At 47.7% G+C, this 22,766-nt stretch overlaps 2 protein-coding genes across 2 annotated transcripts in view; one reads left to right on the plus strand and one right to left on the minus strand.

Moving 5' to 3' along the window:
* Positions 1-548, minus strand: part of LOC144499982 (uncharacterized) — a 173,721-nt gene extending 173,173 nt beyond the window's left edge. The window contains exon 1 of the mRNA XM_078222719.1: positions 269-548. The gene's annotated coding sequence lies outside the window, so the exon portion shown is untranslated. The remainder of the gene's footprint in view (positions 1-268) is intronic.
* Positions 549-1,057: 509 nt separating this feature from the next.
* The window catches only part of LOC144499490 (uncharacterized), a 201,429-nt gene continuing 179,720 nt past the window's right edge, over positions 1,058-22,766 (plus strand). The window contains exon 1 of the mRNA XM_078221483.1: positions 1,058-1,331. Coding sequence (XP_078077609.1) covers positions 1,257-1,331 — 75 coding nt within the window. The 5' untranslated portion in view covers positions 1,058-1,256. The remainder of the gene's footprint in view (positions 1,332-22,766) is intronic.

The following is a 22,766-nucleotide window of genomic DNA, read 5'->3' on the forward strand; positions in this document are numbered from 1 at the left end:
ACACCCACAGAGCAGTGTCCACAGACCCCCAATACACACACACACATATACCCACACGCACACAACATTCACACACACCCCATAACTCCCTGCACACACACTATTCCCACACCCTCACACACACAGCCCTGGGAACTCTCTGTCGGGTATCTCTCACACAGAATAACCTCCAGCCTCACAGCGACTCCACTCAGAACAGTTCAAACTCTCTCCATCAGTCAGCAGTGTGTTCGCATTCCGCAGTATAACTTCGGTCAGTGTCACTCACCGCTGCCTCCAAGCTGTGTGTGTGGATTGGGAGCAGCGAGGCTGCAATAAGGCATCAAGTGGGGCATCGGTTCAACGCTGACAGAGTCTGCACTTTACATCTGAGGCAGAGACTGCAGCAGGCAGCAGGCAGGCAGGCAGGCAGGCAGGCAGGCAGGCAGGGCAGAGGGCTGGCTGGAGGATCCCACCGGCTGCTGCTGTCGATGTCCTGAGTAAGGATGGAGTGGGACTGTTCCTCAGTGAGTCCCAACTCAGATTGCTAAGGCAGCCAGAGTCTGGTGTGTTTGCAGTTTATACTCCACCCACTGCTCCATCCACAGCTCAGAGCACAGAGAGAGGGGCAGCTTAACCCCTTACACACTGGATCCATCCTCAACTCAGCACAGAAATTCCTACAAAGCCTCAGTGTTAAAAGTCTAACAGTGTTGGTGTTATTGTGGATAAAGTTTCTGATCTGAATCTGCTCCTGCTGTCCAAATCCAATCACTCCTGTTCTGGACAGTGTACATCCCACAGTCCACTTCACAAAAACAGATATCCCCGGCATTTTCTTATCCTTATTTATGGAATCTTGCTGTGCACAGATTCGCTGCCACTTTTCCTACTCTTTAAGAGGATTCCATTGGCTGTAAAATGCTTTATCCGCGGATGGTGTGGAAGTGTAAGTGCGAGGAGTTCTGTTGAGGATGGATCCAGTGTGTAAGGGGTTAAGCTGCCCCTCTCTCTGTGCTCTGAGCTGTGGATGGAGCAGTGGGTGGAGTATAAACTGCAAACACACCAGACTCTGGCTGCCTTAGCAATCTGAGTTGGGACTCACTGAGGAACAGTCCCACTCCATCCTTACTCAGGACATCGACAGCAGCAGCCGGTGGGATCCTCCAGCCAGCCCTCTGCCCCGCCTGCCTGCCTGCCTGCCTGCCTGCCTGCCTGCCTGCCTGCTGCAGTCTCTGCCTCAGATGTAAAGTACAGACACTGTCAGCGTTGAACCGATGCCCCACTTGATGTCTCGCTGGCTGGTTGCAGCCTCGCTGCTCCTAATCCACACACACAGCTTGGAGGCAGCGGTGAGTGACACTGACTGAAGTTATACTGCGGAATGCGAATATTACTGGGTATGCCAGTGTGAGGAACTGCTAGTGGATAGAGTATGAGTCTGAGGCTGAGACAGAGCCTCCAGGAGGGACAGAGATTGGAGGCAAGCTTTAACTGTCAGGGTGGAGTTAAAGAGATTCCTGAGAAGCTGCCTGTGGAAGCAACACACTCACACTCACTCACACTCACTCACACTCACTCACACTCACTCACACTCACTCACTCACTCACACTCACTCACTCACACTCACACACTCACTCACATTCACACACTCACTCACACTCACTCACATTCACACACTCACTCACACTCACTCACTCACACTCACTCACTCACACTCACTCACTCACTCACACACTCATACACACACACACTCACACTCACTCACTCACACTCACTCACATTCACACACTCATACACACACATACTCACACTCACTCACATTCACACACTCACTCACACACTCACTCACTCACACACTCATACACACACATACTCACACTCACTCACACACACTCACTCACACACTCACTCATTCACACACACACACACACACTAACACACACACTCACACACACTAACACTCACACACTAACACACTCACACTAACATACACATTCTCGCACACACACATTCTCACTAACACAGTCACACACACAGATACACATTAACACACACACTCTCATACTAACACACACATTCACACACACTCAAACTCAAAGACACACACACACATTCAACCTCATACACACTCATACTAGCCCTAACACACACTCATATACACACTAACACACACACACTTTCACACACACACTAACACACAATGACATACACACACACACACACACGAACACACACTGACACACACACCAACACACTAACATTCACACACACACTAACACACTCAAACTCTCTCTCATACTCTCACACAGGCTGGCTGATTCCTCAGGGTTGTGTTGGTCTTGGTGAAGAATTCGCTAATCACAGTAGAATCGATGAACCAGCTCAGTTCCTGCAGTCGGATTCTCAGAAACTAATGTCTGACTGATGGAGAGAGTTTGAACTGTTCTGAGTGGAGTTGCTGTGAGTCTGGAGGTTATTCTGTGTGAGAGATACCCATGATGTGGAGATGCCGGCGTTGGACTGGGGTAAGCACAGTAAGAAGTCTCACAACACCAGGTTAAAGTCCAACATGTTGGACTTTAACCTGGTGTTGTGAGACTTCTTACTGAGAGATACCCGACAGAGAGTTCCCAGGATTGTGCGTGTGAGGGTGTAGGAATAGTGTGTGTGTGTGTGTGTGAATCTCAGTGTATGTGGGTGGGTGTACATATATATTCAGGATGTGAGTGTGTGTCTGTGGGGGGGCCGGGGGGAGCGTATGTGTGTGTGGGTATGTGTGTAGGTGTATGTATTGAAGTTTGGGCTGCTGGGGACTGCCCTATGGGGTGTGGGTGTGTGTGAGTGGGTATGTGGGGGTCTGTGCACTGTAGGCACTGCCCTGTGGGTGGGTGTTGCCCTTTCCTTGCAGGCACTGAGGTTCTAGGTCTAATTGCGAGATGGCCAATGTCTCCCTGGGTGGGGAACATGTGACTCTCAGCCCCTCCCAGTGGGGGTGGGATTGGGGGAAGATAATGGTAAGAGTTGACTCTGTGAATGCTGGAGAGAGAGTTGGGCCTGTTCCTGGCTGGAGAAAAGCAACAACAATTTGTATTTAAATAGCACCTTTTCAGATCATCAAACAGCCCAAGCTGAGTTCCAGAGACATTTGGAAACTCCATTTGACACTGAGCCATATAAGGAGATAATTGGACAGGTGACCGAAAGCTTGGTCAAAGGGGTTTGTTTTTCGGAGAGTTTAGAGGAGCGAGGGGGAGAGGTTTAGGAGGGAATTCCAGAGCTCAGAGTCCAGACACTCGATGGCAGAGAGATGGGTTGTTCAAGGGACCAGAATTAACCGAGATCTCAGAGGTTTTGAGGGGTTACAGTAGGTTACGGGGATAGGGAGCGAAGGCATTGCGCAGTTCATGGTGTGTTTGTGTTTCTATCTGGTTTTGGTGATGGGAGGTTTGTCTGTCTAGGAGATACAGGGTGGACATCATTGGCTCCTGCTCCTGATTCCACTGCCAATGGGGACAGAGAAGAATTCTTCACCTCATTGGCTGTGGCTTTCCCTGTTTCCACAAGGCTATTGGTCATCCCCACCCCAGACCAACCCCCAGCTCCCTCTGCCCAGATCACCCCCCCTTCCCCCCCAATTACCTCCCTTCCAAACCCCCTTCCCCCCCCCGCCCCGCCGGACTAACCCCCTCCAGCCTCACCCCTACCCCCACCCTGGACTGACGCCCAACTCCCCTCTCCCCACAGCCCCCCCTTCTGTCTCCCGGACCACCTCCCCTCCAACACCCCCTTCCCCCCCTTCCCCGGACTAATCCCCCCAGACCCCCTCTTCCTCCCCCTCCACCCTCACCCCTCCCAAACCTGGGATCCCCCCCCATAGGTGTGTTAGTGTGGGCAGTGGGGGTGTGTGGGTATGAGGTGGGGGGCTGGGGGTGTGTGGGGGGTGTGGGAGTGTCTCCCACACACCAATGATCACAGCCACAGCACAGACATTGCATAAAGTCATTGGAACTTGCTCTAAATACAGAAAAACAGAGTTTATTAAGGGAGGGAAAATATCTCTCGTTATATTTTCTATTAAAGTGGATGTATTTTTTCACCGCTCTGTAATGAGTCTACCTGGGCTTCGCTTTGTCCCAGCAGGATTGGATAGAATGAACTGTTGGGCCGAGTGGCCTGGCTGTATTATTCCATCAGAATCTGTTAGTGGGTTTGTGTATTTGGGGTCCAGTCTTTGAGATTGTTGATAATTCACTGTCTTTGTTCCCACTGTTTCCATCAAAAACTGAAGGGTGGCTGAGAGAGAGAGAGAGAGAGAGAGATAGAGAGGGAGGGATCGAGAGAAACTGACAAACGGGATGGAAGAGAGAGAGAGATAGGCACATGGAGTGAGGGAGTGTGAGAAAAGACAGACAGAGATAGAGAGGGGCTCAGAGGGAATGTGAGAAAGGACGGCAGGGGGGAAGTTGGGGGGGGCACTGAGAAGGGGAGTGAGAGTGGACAGAGAGAGAGAGGGAGCACAGAGAGAGGGAGTGTGAGAGTGGATGGAGAGAGAGAGAGAGGCACAGAGAGAGGGAGTGTGAGAGTGGATAGAGAGAGAGAGAGAGAGGCACAGAGAGAGGGAGTGCGAGAGTGGATAGAGAGAGAGGCCCAGAGAGAGGGAGTGTGAGAGTGGATAGAGAGAGAGGAGCACAGAGAGAGGGAGTGTGAGAGTGGACAGAGAGAGAGGAGCACAGAGAGAGGGAGTGTGAGAGTGGATAGAGAGAGAGGAGCACAGAGAGAGGGAGTGTGAGAGTGGATAGAGAGAGAGGAGCACAGAGAGAGGGAGTGTGAGAGTAGATAGAGAGAGAGAGGGGGCACAGAGGGAGAGAGTCTGAGCACAGTGGGAGGGAGTGTGAGAGTGGACAGAGAGAGAGAAAGAGAAAGGGGCACAGAGAAGGGCAATGTGAGGGTGGACAGAGAGAGAGGGGCATGGAGAGAGGGAGTGTGAGAGTGGATAGAGAGAGAGAGAGGGGCACAGAGAAGGGGAGTGTGAGAGTGGATAGAGAGAGAGAGAGGGGCACAGAGAAGGGGAGTGTGAGGGTGGACAGACAGAGAGAGGGGCACAGAGAAGGGGAGTGTGAGGGTGGACAGACAGAGAGAGGAGTACAGAGAAGGGAAGTGTGAGAGAGGACAATGTTCATTGAAGCATTGTGGAGTAAGGGACAAGAACAGGAAACTCCCACCAGCTGAAGCGATTATGTTGTTTTGGAGAATTTGTAGCTCGGAATCGGTGAGGCCTGTTTTACAAAGAACAGCTTCAATTCCACATTGGATCTGGAATCGTTTTCCAATCGGGTATCCGGGGTCAGGCGAGGCAGCGTGGTGAGGATGCTGATGTGTCTGGAGAACCTCACTCAGTTCGAGTACCCAGGGGAATGTTCCCTCTGCCAGCCTGACTCCGTATAACTCAGCAATTTGATCGAATTTACACGTTTGTTGCTCTGGTTTATCTCAGATCTTGCACTCACACCTAAAGTTTGAAGTTAATTTATTTAGTGTCACAAGTAGGCTTACATTAACACTGTTTGGATACACTGAGGGAGAATTTATCATGGTCAGTGCGCCTAACCAGCATGTCTTTCGGACTGTGGGAGGAAACCGGAGCATCCGGAGGAAACCCACGCAGACATGGGGAGAATGTGCAGACCCCGCACAGATAGTGACCCAAGCCAGGAATCTAATCCGGGTCCCTGGCGCTGTGAGGCAGAAGCGCTAACCACTGTGCCACCGTGCCACCTGACAGCCAGTTTCTCAAAATGAGAGCTAAATGAATTCATCAAAATAATGAAGGTTGCCTGTCAGAGTCTGCCCTGTTGGAGCTCAGTAACACAGTGATTGTGGTCCCGGTTTAGACCACTGAACCAACTGAACTCAATAGTTTGTGAGTGGCATCAGGAATGTAACCACATAAACAACCAGATTGTCATCAACACCCATCGGGATCTGTACTGTTCGACAGGAATGGAAATCGCCTGTACATTGGAGAGTGACAGGAGGGAGGGTTTAAAACACAAAACTTTATTTACAGGTGTGTGTTCTCTCACATTGCTGCTTCTTCTCTGCCTGTTTCCCGCGCTGGCAACTTGTGACTTCACCTCTGGTGAACATATTAATACAGCAGAGCTCAGTCAGCCAATAGGAATTAATACAAATCCATACCGTTTCCTCCCCTCTTAAAGTGAACATCCCAACAAGCTCAACATGACCAATACTCAATGAGTCAGGCACTGGTAACAGGTCAAACAGGTCATCGCTCTCTGAACTGTTGACGGTGAATACCTGCCATTTGCATCTTTGCTCTGGTGTGATCGGTGTTGGTTTGACCAGTGTTGATGTCGGAACTCTGGGTGTCTCTGTGTTTGGTCAGTAGATGAGTTGTTGTTTCTCTCAGCAGTGTCTGTTGGTGTCGGGGCAGTAGGAAAGTTCAGGTCAGCATTTTGTACAGTTGAATCTGGATTCTCCACAGGTTCCGATTCCGGTGGACCTGTTCTCCCAGCAAACAGCCGTTCCGTATCTCTCCTCCAGATAATGTCATCTCTGGTGTGGACCATATAGGAGACAGTTCCTGTCTGTGCAAGAATCGTGGCAGGATCCCATTCCTCTCCTGTAGAGTAATTCCTCACCAAACCTCCTCATCCTTGGTGGAAAAGTCTCGGCTTTGCTTTCCCGTTGTTCCATTTATCCCTGTTGTTGTTGTTGTTCTTGTTGTTGTACAATCTCTTCAGTTTTCGAGGTTTCATTAGATGGAATGCCGATGATAGTTGTCTCTTCATCATTAATAATGCAGGAGGGTCTGGGTCGTGGAATGTGTGATATTCCGATAAACCAGCAGGACGTTTTCAGACGTTTGATCCGTGAACCTTGTTCCCTGGTCTTTCTCAATATACATTTCACAGTTTAATTAAAATATTCTGCTGCCCTATCAATAGCACAATGATACAATGTGGACCTAACACACTGAATACCATCTTCTTATTTTGAATTCTTGAGAGATAAATTGGGGTCCGTTATCGTTTACCAGCTGTTCAGGAAATCCAAAGTGGCAACATACTTCCCCCAGCTTCTCAACAGTCTCCTCAGATGAGGTAGATGTCATCACAGTGACCTCTGACCATTTGGTGTGAACATCAACTGATACTAAGAACAAATCTTCCCTAATAATTCACCAATCCCAGGAAAAAACAAACTGGCTTATATTCTGAGGTGCAGGCACCTATGCAATGGCCTTAACCTAAGAAAGAGGTTTGTGAAGGTCACTCCCAAATACTGAACGGAAAATTGGAAAAATTCACAGTTTTCTTTACGGACTTTCAGACCAGAGTCTTCCAGACTCTCTGGAGAGTGGCATCCGCGTTTGGAAAGTGTTTCTCTTCATTATTTCCAGTGACTCACCTGAGCAAGGAGCGGCGCTCTGAAAGCTCGTGATTCCAAATAAATCTGTTGGACTTTAACCTGGTGTTGTGAGACTTCTTACTGTGCCCACCCCAGTCCAACACCGGCATCTCCACGTCGTCTTTTCCAGTGACTAGGATGTCATCCAAATAACACCGGATGCCATTTAGTTTGCTCAGGATCTAATCCAATGCCCTTTGAAACAATGCAGGAGTAGATGTGATACCAAACAGTAATCTTTGGTACTGAAACAAGCCTTTGTGTGTCACAACTATCAGACTTCTTGTACACATTCAGCCGCATATAGGCCTGGCTCAGGTCAATTTTCCTGAAATTTTAGCCTCCCATCAATCCTGCAATGCAAGGTAATGTGCACATAACACTGAATTTAGGGTCATCTTGAAATCCCTGAAAATCCTTATAGACCCATCTTTCTTGATGACTGGAACATTAGATGTGTCCCATTCACTGATGCTGACAGGTTCCAAAACTCCAGGCTTTATACATCATTCCAAGTCAGCCTCCACCTTGAGCCTAATAGCATATGGTACATTTTGCTTGGCTTCCTTTTTCTGATTGGCAGTCAGTGACTAGTGGAGTTCCGCAGGGATCTGTGCTCGGACCCCAACTGTTCACATTATATATTAATGATTTGGAAGAGGGAACTGAATGTCTTATCTCCAAATGTGTAGATGACATAAAGTTGGGTGGGAGGGTGAGCTGTGAGGAGGATGCAGAGATGCTTCAGCGTGATTTGGACAGGCTGAGTGTGTGAGCATCTGCATGGCAGATGCAGTATAATGTGGATAAATGTGAGGTTATCCACTTTGGTAGCAATAATAGGAAGACAGATTATTACTTGAATGGGTGTAAATTGAGAGAGATGGATATTCTGCAAGACCTTGGAGTCTTCATGCATCAGTCACTGAAAGTAAGCGCGCAGGTACAGCAGGCAGTAAAGAGGGCAAATGGTACGTGGGCCTTCATAGCGAGAGGATTTGAGTATAGGGATAGGGATGTTTTACTGCAATTGTATAGGGTGCTGGTGAGGCCACACCTGGACTATTGTGTGCAGTTTTACAATAAATGGCAGAACCATAAAGGGTGTAGATACGCAGAGGGACCTGGGTGTGCAAGTCTACAGATCCTTGAAGGTGACGTCACAGGTGGAGAAGGTAGTGAATAAGGCATATGGCATGCTTGCCTTTATAGGACGGAGCGCAGAGTATAAAAGTTGGGGTCTGATGTTGCAGTTGTATAGAACGTTGGTTCGGCCGCATTTGGAATACTGCGCCCAGTTCTGGTCGCCACACTACCAGAAGGACGTGGAGGCTTTAGAGAGAGTGCAGAGGAAGTTTACCAGGATGTTGCCTGGTTTGGAAGGACTTAGCTATGAGGAGAGATTGGGTAAACTGGGGTTGTTCTCACTGGAAAGACAGAGGATGAGGGGTGACCTAATAGAGGTGTATAAAATTATGAAAGGCATAGATAGGATGAACGGTGGGAAGCTTTTTCCCAGGTCGGTGGTGACGTTCATGAGGGGTCATAGGTTCAAGGTGAGGGGGGGGTGGTTTAACACGGATATCAGAAGGATGTATTTTACACAGAAGGTGGTGGGGGCCTGGAATGCGCTGCCAGGCAAGGTGGTGGAGGCAGACACACTGGGAACGTTTAAGACTTATCTAGATAGCCACATGAATGGAGTGGGAATGGAGGGATACAAAAGAATGGTCTAGTTTGGACCAGGGAGCGGCGCGGGCTTGGAGGGCCGAAGGGCCTGTTCCTGTGCTGTATTGTTCTTTGTTCTTTGTTTTGGTGTCCATATCTGAGGAAGGATGCCCTTGCTATAGAGGGAGTACAGCGAAGGTTTACCAGGCTGATTCCTGGGATGGCAGGTCTGTCATATGAGGAGAGATTAAGGTGTTTTGGATTATTTTCACTGGAGTTTAGAAAAGAGCGAGAGGGGATCTCATAGAAACTTAGAAAATTCTAACAGGGTTAGACAGGGTAGATTCAGAAAGAATGTTCCCAATGATGCGGGGGGCCAGAACTAGGGGTCATAGTTTGAGGATAAGGGGTAAACCTTTTAGAACTGAGGCGAGGAGAAATTTCTTCACCCAGAGAGTAGTGAATGTGTGGGATTCACTCCCACAGAATGTAGTTGAGGTCAAAATGTTGCCTGATTTCAAGAAGAAATTAGATATAGCTCTTGGGGCTAAATGGATCAAGGGATATGGGGGCAAGGGGGGATCAGGGTATTGGACTTGATGATCAGCCGTGATCATCATGAATGCCAGAGCAGACTCGAAGGGCCAAATGGCCTCCTCCTGCTTCTAGTTTCTATGCAGAGGCCTGCACATGTGCTATAGCTCCCTCTGCTGCTTGATCAAGCTGGCTGGTGAATTAAGTCCCGGCCATTGCCTCGAGTGGCTGGAAACAGTCTCGCCCATTTTTTCATGAGATTGAAAAGATAAGTGCATAAGATTGGGAGTAAAAACTCACCCCACTGCAAGGATAGAGTGGACGTGGAGAGGATGTTTCCACTAGTAGGAAAAACTAGAACCAGAGGCACAACCCCAGGCTAAAGGGACGATCCTTTAAAACAGAGATGAGGAGGAATTTCTTCAACTCGAGAGTGGTGAATCTGTGGAACTCTTTGCCGCAGAAGGCTGTGGAGGCCAGGTCATTGAGTGTCTTTAAGACAGAGATAGATAGGTTCTTGATTGATAAGGGGATCAGAGGTTATGGGGAAAAGGCAGGAGAATGGGGATGAGAAAAATATCAGCCATGGTTGAATGGCGGAGCAGACTCGATGGGCCGAGTGGCCTAATTCTGCTCCTATGTCTTATGGTCTTATGGTCGAAAAAACAGATCTGCAACTCTTCCGTTTTCACGCTCGTTGGACACTTAGAATTTTTCTCATAAAATTGCCCCCCCCACTTTGTGTCTTTCTGTCACAGAATGTTTGCAATAGGTGTGACTGTGATTAACAGCAGCACTGGCAGTTAGAGCAATGTTCCCAACATCCCAAGAATTTCCAAAGAGAGAATGGTGCTTAGCCCATTTGTATACAAAATATATCAGTAACAAGAGGGTAATCAAAGCTGTGAGGAGTTTTTGTGACGCAGTGAGTCTCTGAGCCAGAAGCTCCGAGTTCCAGTCCCACCCCAGGACTTGATGGCCGAGGAAGGTGCGTTCATAATGCGGCCAAACAGGTTGAATATCAACCTGAAAATCCTTCCAAACACACCAATGGCTGTTGGTAAGGGTGGGAGAGTCTCCTGGTCAGCTTGATGTGGAGTGGCGCCCCTCAAGCTATAAGCCTCTGGCAAGAGACAAGCGACATGTTCCGGGAATAAGTAGCTACCGAAACAGACAAAAGTCTCCCTTAGTGAACCGCTAGGTGTGGGAAGAGAATTGGAATTGGAGTGAAAATAGTATGCAGATTGGCTGCTGCAATCTCTACCAGAGTGTACACTTCAAATCTAACACAATGGTTGGAAAATACTTTGGGTTACTTTAATGTCTATATCAATGAAAATTCTTTATTTCCTTCTTTATTTATCTGAGATTTTCTTAGCTGCTTTTTTAAGAAATGCACCAAACTACTTTGTATAACCCGTCCTGAGAATAATGGGTAGAGATGTATCATACATCTTCATTTATCACCGACCCACTATCCTGTCAAAGGTAGGTTTCAGTCGACTGGATCTTGAGCGTGAATTTGTTTTGAGATCAAATGGGTCCCTGAGGAAGTAACACAGACACTGATCATGACCCTGTACACAGGTCAAGGTTTGCAAATACTCAGAGCTCCAGTTTAATAGCTTGTTGCATTGAATGGGTGTGAGGGCCTCCCAGAACAGACAGTGTGACTGTACTTAAAAAATGGTATTCTCTCTCAGGATGTGGGCATTGCTGGTGAGGCATGTATTTGTTACCCAGTCCCAGCAGAGAATCTCAGGGGCCCCCTTCTTGAACAGCTGGTAGCTGGGTTGATGCAACTGAGTCTCCCCAGAGGAAGTGTTGAGCACGTTATTGTTGGTCTGGAGTCACATACACACCCAGACCGGGCAAGGACGGCAGATTTCCTTCCCTAAAAGACGTGAGTGAATCAGTCGGGTTTTTATAACAAACAACAGCTTCCTGTTCACTGTGACTGAAACCAGCTTTCTATTTCCAGATGTTTTTCTGTAAGGTTGACTTCTCAAACTGTTGAACGATGAGAATTAACGCAGGTGGTCTGGAGTTTTAACTCAGTCACATAATCACGATATTCCTACACATAGCGATAATCACTTTTGTTTCTCCGTGTAATAAACACTCGAGACACAGAATCATCGAATCCCTACAGTGCAGAAGGAGGCCATTCAGTCCATCAAGTCTACACCGACTCTCCCAACAGAACATCCCACCCAGACCTTATTCCCAAAACCCCTACATATTTACCCCACTAATCCACCAAACCTACACATCTTGGGACATTAAGGGTCAATTTAGCATGGCCAATCCACCAATCTGCACATCTTTCGGAATGTGGGAGGAAACCGGAGCACCCGGAGGAAACCCACACAGACGCAGGGAGAACATGCAAACTCCACACAGACAGTGACCCAATGCCGGAATTGAACCCGGGTCCCTGGAGCTGTGAGGCAGCAGTGCTAACCACTGTGCCACCGTGCCCCCCTGTCAGATCAATATCATTCACCCCTTGTCTCAGTCTCTTTGTGTATAAGGGGAAATGGCCAAGCTGGTTGAGAGGACTGAGCTCAGTATGGATCCAAGGCTGCTGTAGATGTGCAGTTGGTTCAGTCAGAGGCTGTCATACAATTTACTGCAGGAATCAGAGAAAAACCTGTTCCTGTAACCGCTGTCAGTCCATTGAAAAACAGTGGAACACACAGTGTTATAAAACCAATCATCTCTTTAGATGGTTAAACACATCTAATTCCTCAACAGATTTATGTTTGAAATGGGGAATGAGTAGGATGTAATCAGGTCAACGTTCCTGAGCCTTGTCCACTGGGAATGTGGGTCAGGAAATGGGAGATGATTTTCCATCCATTAATTTGAACGGACTGAGATGTTTGGTGTCTAAACAAGATGACTTGATCTGTGCCCCTGACATTGATAGCTCACGGCTGGCTTGAACATTCCATCAGAGTATTCATCCCAATAATTTGGGAATCCCAAAGGATGTGATTGTTGACCCAGTTACGGCTCAGTTGTGACTGTGTTGACTCTTGAGTTATCAGATTTACTCATACAGATTATAAATCATATCGTTCCGTGTGGATCCTTCAGATCCTTCCGAGTTTTGTCTTTAGACTATTTTTCTTGGCAGTTGAGCCGAACTCTTTATTCCAGCTCCTCTATCCCTGAGCCAGGAAGATAGGCCATGATGGATGTTTGCGTTTAATCTAAGTGTTAAAGCTCCGCTTCCCTGACAGAAACGCTACGGCCTTTTATTCACCTTTCCCAGAAGGATTATTAAGATCTGGATCTCCAGCTTGCTGTTGTGCAACACTCCTCCAAACACACAACACCATCTAGCCGGTAACTTTGCCAATAACTTTCCCCTTTCATAGAAACTAGAAGCAGGAGGAGGCCATTCGGCCCTTCGAGCCTGCTCTGCCATTCATTTTGATCATGGCTGATCATCGAATTCAATATCCTGATCTCCCCTTCCTCCCATATCGCTTGGTCCCTTTAGCTCTTGTAGCTATATCTCATTTCTTCTTGAAATCAGGCAACATTTTGGCCTCAATTACATTCTGTGGTGTTGAATTCTACACATTCACCACCCTCCGGGTGAAGAAATTTCTCCTCACCTCTAAAAGTTCTAAAAGGTTTACCTCTTATCCTCAAACTATGACCGCTGCCTCATAACGCCAGGGACTCGGGTTCGATTCCTGGCTTGAGTCACTGTCTGTGTGGAGTCTGCACGTTCTCCCCGTGTCTGCACGGGTTTCCTCCGAGTGCTCCGGTTTCCTCCCACAGTCTGAAAGACATGCTGGTTAGGGTGCATTGACCCAAACTGGTGCCAGAGTGTGGTGACTGGGGGAATTTCACAGTAACTTTATTGCAGTGTTAATGTAAGCCTTACTTGCGAAATAAATAAATAAATAAACTTTTAACTTTACTTTAGTTCTGGACTCCCCCACCATTGGGAACATTCTTTCTGAATCTACCCTGTCTAACCCTGTTACAATTTTATAAGTTTCTATGAGATCCCCTCTCACTCTTCGAAACTCCAGCGAATATAATCCTACTTTCATTCTCACACAACATAAACCTGGATTTAAGTAAACATGTGTGAAGTAATAAAAACATCTCAAGACACTGACTGCGGGACTGATTATCAAACAACGCTTGACACAGAGTCACTTGAAGGGATGTAAAAGGGGCAGGTGACCAAAGGTTCAGTCAAAGATGTAGGTTTTAAGGACTGTCTTTCAGGAGGAGAGAGGTGCAGAGGTTTCGGGAGGGAATTCCAGGGGTCGGGATCCAGACAGCTGAAGGCACAGAGGGACGATTTAAATCAGAGATGCAATCAGGGTTGTGGGGCTGGGAGAGATCACAGTGATAGGGACGGCCAATGTCACAGAGGGATGTGAAAGGATGGGAAGGTCCATGGAGGTTACAGAGTTCAGGGCTGATGGGTTTGAAAGGGAATTGCTGGATAATGCTAAGGCATTCCTGATCTGCCACATTGTTTAGACTGTTGGGTTCCCATTAATTCTTTGGAGGCAGTCAGTGCTGTACATTCACAGAGGATGGGATAACTTCAGAGACAATTAAAGTTTGTTTGAATTTGGATAAAGACTAAGCTCTTGTGGTTTTTGAAACATGGACTAAAACTAACAAACTTCAAGAAGGATTAAACTGGTGAAAATGTGAGGGTTTAGCCATTGACTGAATAAACAGTGAAATGGACCCATCAGAGGAGGATTATCAGAGCAGGATTATCAGAGTGGGATTATCAGAGCAGGATTATCAGAGCAGGATTATCAGAGCAGGATTATCAGAGCAGGATTATCAGAGGAGGATTATCAGAGCAGGATTATCAGAGCGGGATTATCCGCATAGGATTATCAGAGCGGGATTATCAGAGCGGGATTATCAGAGCGGGATTATCAGAGCGGGATTATCAGAGGGGGATTATCAGAGCGGGATTATCAGAGCGGGATTATCAGAGGAGGATTATCAGAGGAGGATTATCAGAGCAGGATTATCAGAGCGGGATTATCAGAGCGGGATTATCCGCATAGGATTATCAGAGGAGGATTATCAGAGTGGGATTATCAGAGTGGGATTATCAGAGTGGGATTATCAGAGCGGGATTATCAGAGGAGGATTATCAGAGTGGGATTATCAGAGTGGGATTATCAGAGCAGGATTATCAGAGCGGGATTATCAGAGTGGGATTATCAGAGGAGGATTATCAGAGCGGGATTATCAGAGCGGGATTATCAGAGCGGGATTATCAGAGTGGGATTATCAGAGTGGGATTATCAGAGCGGGATTATCAGAGCGGGATTATCAGAGTGGGATTATCAGAGTGGGATTATCAGAGCGGGATTATCAGAGCGGGATTATCAGAGCGGGATTATCAGAGTGGGATTATCAGAGTGGGATTATCAGAGTGGGATTATCAGAGCGGAATTATCAGAGCGGGATTATCAGAGCGGGATTATCAGAGCAGGATTATCAGAGTGGGATTATCAGAGCGGGATTATCAGAGCAGGATTATCAGAGCGGGATTATCAGAGCGGGATTATCAGAGCGGGATTATCAGAGCGGGATTATCAGAGCGGGATTATCAGAGCAGGATTATCAGAGCGGGATTATCAGAGCGGGATTATCAGAGCGGGATTATCAGAGCAGGATTATCAGAGCAGGATTATCAGAGCGGGATTATCAGAGCAGGATTATCAGAGCGGGATTATCAGAGCGGGATTATCAGAGTGGGATTATCAGAGCGGGATTATCAGAGCGGGATTATCAGAGTGGGATTATCCGCGCAGGATTATCAGAGCAGGATTATCAGAGGAGGATTATCAGAGCAGGATTATCAGAGCGGGATTATCAGAGCAGGATTATCAGAGCGGGATTATCAGAGCGGGATTATCCGCATAGGATTATCAGAGCAGTATTATCAGAGCAGGATTATCAGAGCGGGATTATCAGAGCGGGATTATCAGAGCGGGATTATCAGAGCGGGATTATCAGAGCGGAATTATCAGAGCGGGATTATCAGAGCGGGATTATCAGAGCGGGATTATCAGAGTGGGATTATCAGAGTGGGATTATCAGAGCGGGATTATCAGAGCGGGATTATCAAAGCAGGATTATCAGAGCGGGATTATCAGAGCAGGATTATCCGTGCAGGATTATCAGAGCGGGATTATCAGAGCAGGATTATCCGTGCAGGATTATCAGAGTGGGATTATCAGAGCGGGATTATCAGAGCAGGGTTATCAGAGGGGGATTATCAGAGTGGGATTATCAGAGTGGGATTATCCGCATAGGATTATCAGAGCGGGATTATCAGAGTGGGATTATCAGAGTGGGATTATCAGAGCGGGATTATCAGAGCAGGATTATCAGAGCGGGATTATCAGAGGAGGATTATCAGAGTGGGATTATCAGAGTGGGATTATCAGAGCGGGATTATCAGAGCGGGATTATCAGAGGAGGATTATCAGAGCGGTATTATCAGAGCAGGATTATCAGAGCGGGATTATCAGAGTGGGATTATCCGCGCAGGATTATCAGAGTGGGATTATCAGAGCAGGATTATCAGAGCAGGATTATCAGAGCGGGATTATCAGAGTGGGATTATCAGAGCGGGATTATCAGAGTGGGATTATCAGAGCAGGATTATCAGAGCAGGATTATCAGAGCGGGATTATCAGAGTGGGATTATCAGAGCGGGATTATCAGAGCGGGATTATCAGACCGGGATTATCAGAGCAGGATTATCAGAGCAGGATTATCAGAGCGGGATTATCAGAGTGGAATTATCCGCGCAGGATTATCAGAGTGGGATTATCAGAGCAGGATTATCAGAGCAGGATTATCAGAGCGGGATTATCAGAGTGGGATTATCAGAGCGGGATTATCAGAGCAGGATTATCAGAGCGGGATTATCAGAGGAGGATTATCAGAGTGGGATTATCAGAGGGGGATTATCAGAATGGGATTATCAGAGCGGGATTATCAGAGCAGGATTATCAGAGCGGGATTATCAGAGCGGGATTATCAGAGCGGGATTATCGGAGGAGGATTATCAGAGCGGGATTATCGGAGGAGGATTATCAGAGTGGGATTATCAGAGTGGGATTATCAGAGTGGGATTATCAGAGCGGGATTATCAGAGCAGGATTATCAGAGCAGGATTATCAGAGTGGGATTATCCGCGCGGGATTATCAGAGCGGGATTATCAGAGCGGGATTATCAGAGCAGGATTATCAGAGCGGGATTATCAGAGCGGGATTATCAGAGCGGGATTATCAGAGCGGGATTATCAGAGGAGGATTATCAGAGCGGGATAATCAGAGCAGGATTATCAGAGTGGGATTATCCACGCAGGATTATCAGAGCGGGATTATCAGAGCGGGATTATCAGAGCGGGATTATCAGAGTGGGATTATCAGAGCGGGATTATCAGAGCGGGATTATCAGAGCGGGATTATCAGAGCGGGATTATCAGAGTGGGATTGTCAGAGCGGGATTATCAGAGCAGGATTATCAGAGCAGGATTATCCGCATAGGATTATCAGAGCGGGATTATCAGAGCGGGATTATCAGAGGAGGATTATCAGAGCGGGATTATCAGAGCGGGATTGTCAGAGCAGGATTATCAGAGCGGGATTATCAGAGCGGGATTATCAGAGCGGGATTATCAGAGCGGGATTATCAGAGCAGGATTATCAGAGGGGGATTATCAGAGTGGGATTATCAGAGTGGGATTATCCGCGCAGGATTATCAGAGTGGGATTATCAGAGCAGGATTATCAGAGCAGGATTATCAGAGTGGGATTATCAGAGCAGGATTATCAGAGCAGGATTATCAGAGCGGGATTATCAGAGTGGGATTATCAGAGTGGGATTATCAGAGCGGGATTATCAGAGCAGGATTATCAGAGCGGGATTATCGGAGGAGGATTATCAGAGCGGGATTATCAGAGCGGGATTAACAGAGCAGGATTATCAGAGCAGGATTATCAGAGCGGGATTATCAGAGTGGGATTATCAGAGTGGGATTATCCGCGCAGGATTATCAGCGTGGGATTATCAGAGCAGGATTATCAGAGCAGGATTATCAGAGTGGGATTATCAGAGCAGGATTATCAGAGCAGGATTATCAGAGCGGGATTATCAGAGTGGGATTATCAGAGTGGGATTATCAGAGCGGGATTATCAGAGCAGGATTATCAGAGCGGGATTATCGGAGGAGGATTATCAGAGCGGGATTATCAGAGCGGGATTATCAGAGCGGGATTATCAGAGCAGGATTATCAGAGCAGGATTATCAGAGCGGTATTATCAGAGTGGGATTATCAGAGCAGGATTATCAGAGCAGGATTATCGGAGGAGGATTATCAGAGCGGGATTATCAGAGCGGGATTATCAGAGCGGGATTATCAGAGCGGGATTATCGGAGGAGGATTATCAGAGCAGGATTATCAGAGAAGGATTATCAGAGTGCGACTATCAGAGCGGGATTATCCGCGCAGGATTATCAGAGCGGGATTATCAGAGCGGGATTATCGGAGGAGGATTATCAGAGCGGGATTATCAGAGCGGGATTATTGGAGGAGGATTATCAGAGCGGGATTATCCATTCATTTTAGCAGAGTGGCTCTCACAAACTAACAGTTTCAGTCCAGCTTCGAGAAAGCTGCCATGAATCTGCTTACTCTTTACTGATATTGGATGAAAGTTGTGAGATTCAGAGGGATTCCTTTGTGAAAACACTGATTACTTGTCACAACTAACAATTTGCAACTTGCTGCGTTTATTATTTCTGAGACTTTCTCAGTTTTATCCTCGGACTCACTCATTACTGAGCTTAACATAGAGGTGAGAGACACAGACAGTGCGGCACTTCCTCAGTACTGACCCTCTGACAGTGCGGCACTCCCTCAGTACTGACCCTCTGACAGTGCGGCACTCCCTCAGTACTGACCCTCTGACAGTGCGGCACTTCCTCAGTACTGACCCTCTGACAGTGCAGCACTCCCTCAGTACTCATCCTCTGACAGTGCGGCACTCCCTCAGTACTGACCCTCTGACAGTGCGGCACTTCCTCAGTACTGACCCTCTGACAGTGCGGCACTCCCTCAGTACTGACCCTCTGACAGTGCGGCATTCCCTCAGTACTGACCCTCTGACAGTGTGGCACTCCTTCAGTACTGACCCTCTGACAGTGCGGCACTCCCTCAGTACTGACCCTCTGACAGTGCGGCACTCCCTCAGTACTGACCCTCTGACAGTGCGGTACTCCCTCAGTACTGACCCTCTGACAGTGCAGCACTCCCTCAGTACTGACCCTCTGACAGTGGGGCACTCCCTCAGCACTAACCCTCTGACAGTGCAGCACTCCCTCAGTACTGACCCTCTGACAGTCCGGCACTCCCTCAGTACTGACCCTCTGACAGTGCGGCACTCCCTCAGTTCTGACCCTCTGACAGTGCAGCACTCCCTCAGTACTGACCCTCTGACAGTGCGGCACTCCCTCAGTCCTGACCCTCTGACAGTGCGGTACTCCCTCAGTACTGCCCCTCTGACAGTGCGGTACTCCCTCAGTACTGCCCCTCTAACAGTGCGGCACTCTCTCAGTACTGCCCCTCTGACAGTGCGGCACTTCCTCAGTACTGACCCTCTGACAGTGCGGTACTCCCTCAGTACTGCCCCTCTGACAGTGCGGCACTCCCTCAGTACTGACCCTCTGACAATGCGGTACTCCCTCAGTACTGCCCCTCTGACAGTGCGGCACTCCCTCAGTCCTGACCCTCTGACAGTGCGGCACTCCCTCAGTACTGACCCTCTGACAGTCCGGCACTCCCTCAGTACTGACCCTCTGACAGTGCGGCACTCCCTCAGTTCTGACCCTCTGACAGTGCGGCACTCCCTCAGTCCTGACCCTCTGACAGTGCGGCACTCCCTCAGTACTGACCCTCTGACAGTGCGGCACTCCCTCAGTTCTGACCCTCTGGCAGTGCGGCACTCCCTCAGTCCTGACCCTCTGACAGTGCGGTACTCCCTCAGTACTGCCCCTCTGACAGTGCGGTACTCCCTCAGTACTGACCCTCTGACAGTGCGGTACTCCCTCAGTACTGCCCCTCTGACAGTGCGGCACTCCCTCAGCACTGCCCCTCTGACAGTGCGGCACTCTCTCAGTATTGTACTAGAGTGTCTGTCTGGATTAGCGATGCACTGTGTTAAGAATCTGAGCTGTTTTTTAACAGTGAGTGTCTCTGATGTTGATGTTGAATTTGTCTGATGGATTTTGTGTTCTTCGCCTGTTTCTCATTCCTGAATATTCCTGCTTCATTCACAACACAAAACTCTGACAATGGACCTTTCTTCTCCACGGCAGGCAGCGTGCTGATTGGTTAGGGTGGCTGTTTTATGATGAAGTGTTTGCTGTGTGAACTCTGCCTGGAGGAACCGGATGGCTGAAGCTTTCATGTTTGAATAATCATTTTCAAGACATTTGATTAAAAACATTTCCAGAGCAGCCCACTGTGAGAACGAAAGGATCCCAATGTTGTAAAGATAGTTCTGCTTTGTAGAACTTGAAGGAAGTCCATTAGTGGATTGATTGAGGCACCGCTCATCCCCTCCCATGTCACCAGGTCCAGCTGAGACTGGAAATGCAAAATATTGCTTTCCTGTTCTGTATCTTCCTTCAAACACACTCCTTAACCCAACTTACCCCTTTCCATCTGTACAACATTGTCTGGGCGGCACGGTAGCACAGTGGTTAGCACTGCTGCTTCACAGCTCCAGGGACCTGGGTTCGATTCCCGGCTTCGGTCACTGTCTGTGTGGAGTTTGCACATTCTCCTCGTGTCTGCGTGGGTTTCCTCCGGGTGCTCCGGTTTCCTCCCACAGTCCAAAGATGTGCGGGTTAGGTTGATTGGCCATGCTAAAAAAAAAATTGCCCTTAGTGTCCTGAGATGCGTAGGTTGGAGGGATTAGTGGGTAGATATGGGGGTAGGGCCTGGGTGGGATTGTGGTCGGTGCAGACTCGATGGGCCGAATGGCCTCTTTCTGTATTGTAGGGTTTCTATGATTCTATGTTTCATTCACATCTCTCCCCTTAGCCCAAGCCTTGTCCTTCCAGGTGGTCAATGTATCATAGAATCATAGAATCCTACAGTGCAGAAGGAGACCATTTGGCCCATTGAGTCTGCACCAACCACAATCTCACATAGGCCCTATCCCTATAACCTCATGCATTTACCCTAACTAGTTCCCCTGACACTAAGCGTCAATTTGGCATGCCCAATCCACCTAACCCACACATCTTTGGATCTTTGTCGCGGGTTTGGAAGGTGCTGTCAAAGAAAGCTTTGCCTGTGAGCTATGATTCTGTGAACTATGATTCTGTCAGTATGAATGTGTCAGGCTGTTGCTTGACTAATCTGTGAGATAGCTCTCCCAATTTTGGTACAAGCCCCCAGTTGTCAGTGAGGAGGACTTTGCAGGGTCGACAGGGCTGGGTTTGCCAAGGATGTTTCTGGTGCCTAGGTCAGTATCAGGTGCTCTGTTCAAATTTAAACCTTTTCAAATTTTGTAGCAGTTTTGACCATAAGATATAGGAGTTGGAGTAGGCCATTCGGCCCATCGAGTCTGCTCCACCATTCAATGAGATCATGACTGACCTGATTATCCTCAACTCCACTTTCCTGCCTTATCCTCATAACTCTCAATTCCCTTCCTGATTAAAAATCTGTCTGTCTCAGCCTTGAACATACTTAATATCTACTGATTTCCCTCTATCTTTCCTGCTCATTACCACCTCAAAGAATTCTATTACATTTGTCAGACCTGATTTCCCCTTCATGAAGCCATGTGACACTGCTTGATTATATTATCTCATTCTAAATTCTTTGAAAGTTTCTGACACTTTTCCAGAATTTAAGGGTTTTTTAAGATTACTCCCAGTGCATCCACTATCTCTGTTGCTTCTTCCTTTAATATCCTGGGATGCAACCCACCAGGCCCAGGGGATTATCGCCCTTCAGCCCCGTTTATCTCGAGTGAGAGTTATTATATTTACTCCCTCCCCACTTTTGCTCCTTGATTATTTTGTATTTTTGGAAAGTTATTATTGTCTTCTACTGAAGACCGACACCAAGTATTTATTTATCTTCCCTGCCCCTTCCTTGGTTCCCATTATTTCCCCAGTCTTATTCTCTAAGGGTCCATGTTCTCACTGGCCTCTCACTTTCCTTTTTACAGATTTGAAGAAGCTGTAACTCTCTGTTTTTAGATTATTGCCGGTTTACACTCAGTTTATCTAACTCCCCCTCCATTTTTTTCTGGTCATCTTTTGTTGGTTTTTAAAACTTTCCCAATCCTCGGGCTTACCACGAATCTTTGGCACATTCTAGGTTTTTGCTTTCAGTTTAATATTATCCTTAACTTCTGTGGCTAAACATTGTCGATTTACCCCCTTCCTAGAATCCTTCTTCCTCACTGGGATATATCTTTGCTGTGAGTCATGATCTATTTTCGGAAACATTTGATCCGCCATCTTTCCCACTGAACTCCTTTCCCAGTCCACTCCAACCAAATCTGTCTCATCCTTTTCATAATTATCTTCATTTAAGTTTACCCAAGTTTCTCACTCTCAAACAGAATAGAAACATAAAAAAACTACAGCACAATACAGGCCCTTCAGCCCACAAAGTTGTGCCGAACATGTCCCTACCTTAGCGATTACTAGGCTTACCTATAACCCTCTATCTTACTAAGTTCCATGTACTTATCTAAAAGTCTTTTAAAAGACCCTATCGAATCCGCCTCCACCACCGTTGCTGGCAGCCCATTCCACGCACCCACCACCCTCTGAGTGAAAAACTTACCCCTGACATCTCCTCTGTACCTACTCCCCAGCACCTTAAACCTGTGTCCTCTTGTGGCAACCATTTCAGCCCTAGGAAAAAGCCTCTGACTGTCCACTCGATCAATACCTCTCAACATCTTATACACCTCTATCAGGTCACCCCTCATCCTTCGTCTCTCCAAGGAGAAAAGGCCGAGCTCACTCAACCTATCCTCATAAGGCATGCCCCCCAACCCAGGCACCATCCTCTGCTCCCTTTCTATGGC

This window comes from Mustelus asterias, chromosome 10 (assembly GCF_964213995.1).
Source record: "Mustelus asterias chromosome 10, sMusAst1.hap1.1, whole genome shotgun sequence".
NCBI classification, from domain to species: domain Eukaryota; kingdom Metazoa; phylum Chordata; class Chondrichthyes; order Carcharhiniformes; family Triakidae; genus Mustelus; species Mustelus asterias.